The following is a 1541-nucleotide window of genomic DNA, read 5'->3' as shown; positions in this document are numbered from 1 at the left end:
TTCAGATATATAAATATTTGATATTATCTTATTTATTATTATATAAAAAATCCATTTGATTTTAGGTGAATCGATGATTTTAATATAAAAAAATAATAATATTTATATTAGATAATAAATAGTTTTGGGGAAATTTTATTTTTACACTTTCTTTAGTACCATTATTCAACTTTACCACTAGTCAATGGACATTTTCATAAATACCATATTTATGAATGGGTAAATGACTAAAGTAACCCTAACCTAAAACCTAACTTTCTTCCAAATCATCCTCTGATTCAATCCCTCCGTTTCTCGACTTCCTCCGGCGCCGTCGATGATGCCTCCTCTTCCTCCATTTACTCGTTTACTCGGGAGGACTCGCGAATCTCGTCGTGCTCGCCGACCAGCTCAAACTCAATCGACTTCTCGTACCGCTACGACGTTTTAACAGAGACGCGTCCATGATGAGTCCATGACCTCTCTGCATTACGCCGCATCGATCCCGAGCCTCCGCCTCTTAAGCAAGTGCAAGAGCATCGATTCACTGCGGAAAGCTCACACGATCTTAACTAGGAATGGACTCATGTCTGACATCTCTCGTGCAACAAAGCTCGTAAGTTTTGTATGGAGCCTTTGGGTATACTAAAGACGCACGCTTGGTGTTCGATCAAATTCCTGAACCAGATTTCTATTTATTGAAAGTCATGCTCAGCTGTTATCACCAGAACAGAACAGAGAGAGTTTCGAAGTCGTAAAGTTTCAAGTTCTTCACTACCAAGTTGGGCAGAAGTATGAGCCTCACTATGATTATTTCTTAGATGAGTTCAACACCAAGAACGGTGGACAACGTATAGTTACTGTACTTATGTACCTGTAAGTAACCAAAACATAAAAAAAATTTACTCTGACAAATTTCTTTATGTTTTTTTTCTTAAATCTTCTTTTGGACAAATACTTTAGCTCGGATGTTGATGACGGTGGCGAGACAGTGTTCCCTGCTGCGAAAGGAAACATTAGTGCAGTCCAATGGTGGAACGAGCTATCGAAATGTGGGAAAGAAGGACTCTATGTTCTACCAAAGAAGAGAGATGCTTTACTTTTCTGGAACATGAGGCATGATGCTTCTCTAGACCCTTCCAATTTAAACGCTGAAGAGATTCAACCACCACAAAAAAAAACTCGCTTTTTCTTTCACTTAAAGTAACAATAATATCAGTGTCTCTAAACTTCAATATCCTTTGTTTTTGATTTTCAGATGGATGTCCAGTGGTGAAAGGAAACAATTGGTCATCACGAAATGGTTCCACGTCCACGAGTTCAAAGTCTAAGAAAAAGAATACTACAATCTGAGGAGAGGTAATCTCTTAAATCTTGAACTATTTATTAACATTGCATCAAGTCTTTATCTTCAACTTCTTTAATATATTTGTAGGTTTTCACGACAGCTCAAGTTTGTGTATTGTTGTATTTTCCCTTTTGAAGTGAGAGATCGTTACTTAGGAAAAGAGAGGCCGTTTGTGTTCATGAGGATACAATTTTCTACTTTTTTTTCTTCTACA

General features: G+C 37.3%; 1 protein-coding gene across 1 annotated transcript; it reads left to right on the top strand.

Moving 5' to 3' along the window:
* The first annotated feature begins 454 nt into the window (after positions 1-454).
* Positions 455-1310, top strand: LOC130494936 (prolyl 4-hydroxylase 5-like). Its single transcript, XM_056985784.1, has 4 exons — positions 455-595; positions 695-855; positions 943-1182; positions 1238-1310. The coding sequence occupies exons 1-4, from the start codon at positions 455-457 to the stop codon at positions 1308-1310; spliced, it is 615 nt and encodes a 204-aa protein (XP_056841764.1).
* The last annotated feature ends 231 nt before the right edge of the window (positions 1311-1541 follow it).

The sequence above is a fragment of the Raphanus sativus genome, chromosome 5, assembly GCF_000801105.2.
Source record: "Raphanus sativus cultivar WK10039 chromosome 5, ASM80110v3, whole genome shotgun sequence".
In the NCBI taxonomy this organism is placed as follows: Eukaryota; Viridiplantae; Streptophyta; class Magnoliopsida; order Brassicales; family Brassicaceae; genus Raphanus; species Raphanus sativus.
This window is presented reverse-complemented; position numbering and strand designations above follow the sequence as displayed.

Excerpts from the sequence above, each read along its gene's own strand:
- LOC130494936 (XM_056985784.1), top strand. The coding sequence starts at position 455 with ATGACCTCTCTGCATTACGCCGCATCGATCCCGAGCCTCCGCCTCTTA. Across the intron at positions 596-694 it reads TCTCTCGTGCAACAAAGCTC|CTGTTATCACCAGAACAGAA; the intron begins GTAAGTTTTGTA and ends AGTCATGCTCAG. Across the intron at positions 1,183-1,237 it reads CGCTTTTTCTTTCACTTAAA|ATGGATGTCCAGTGGTGAAA; the intron begins GTAACAATAATA and ends TTTGATTTTCAG.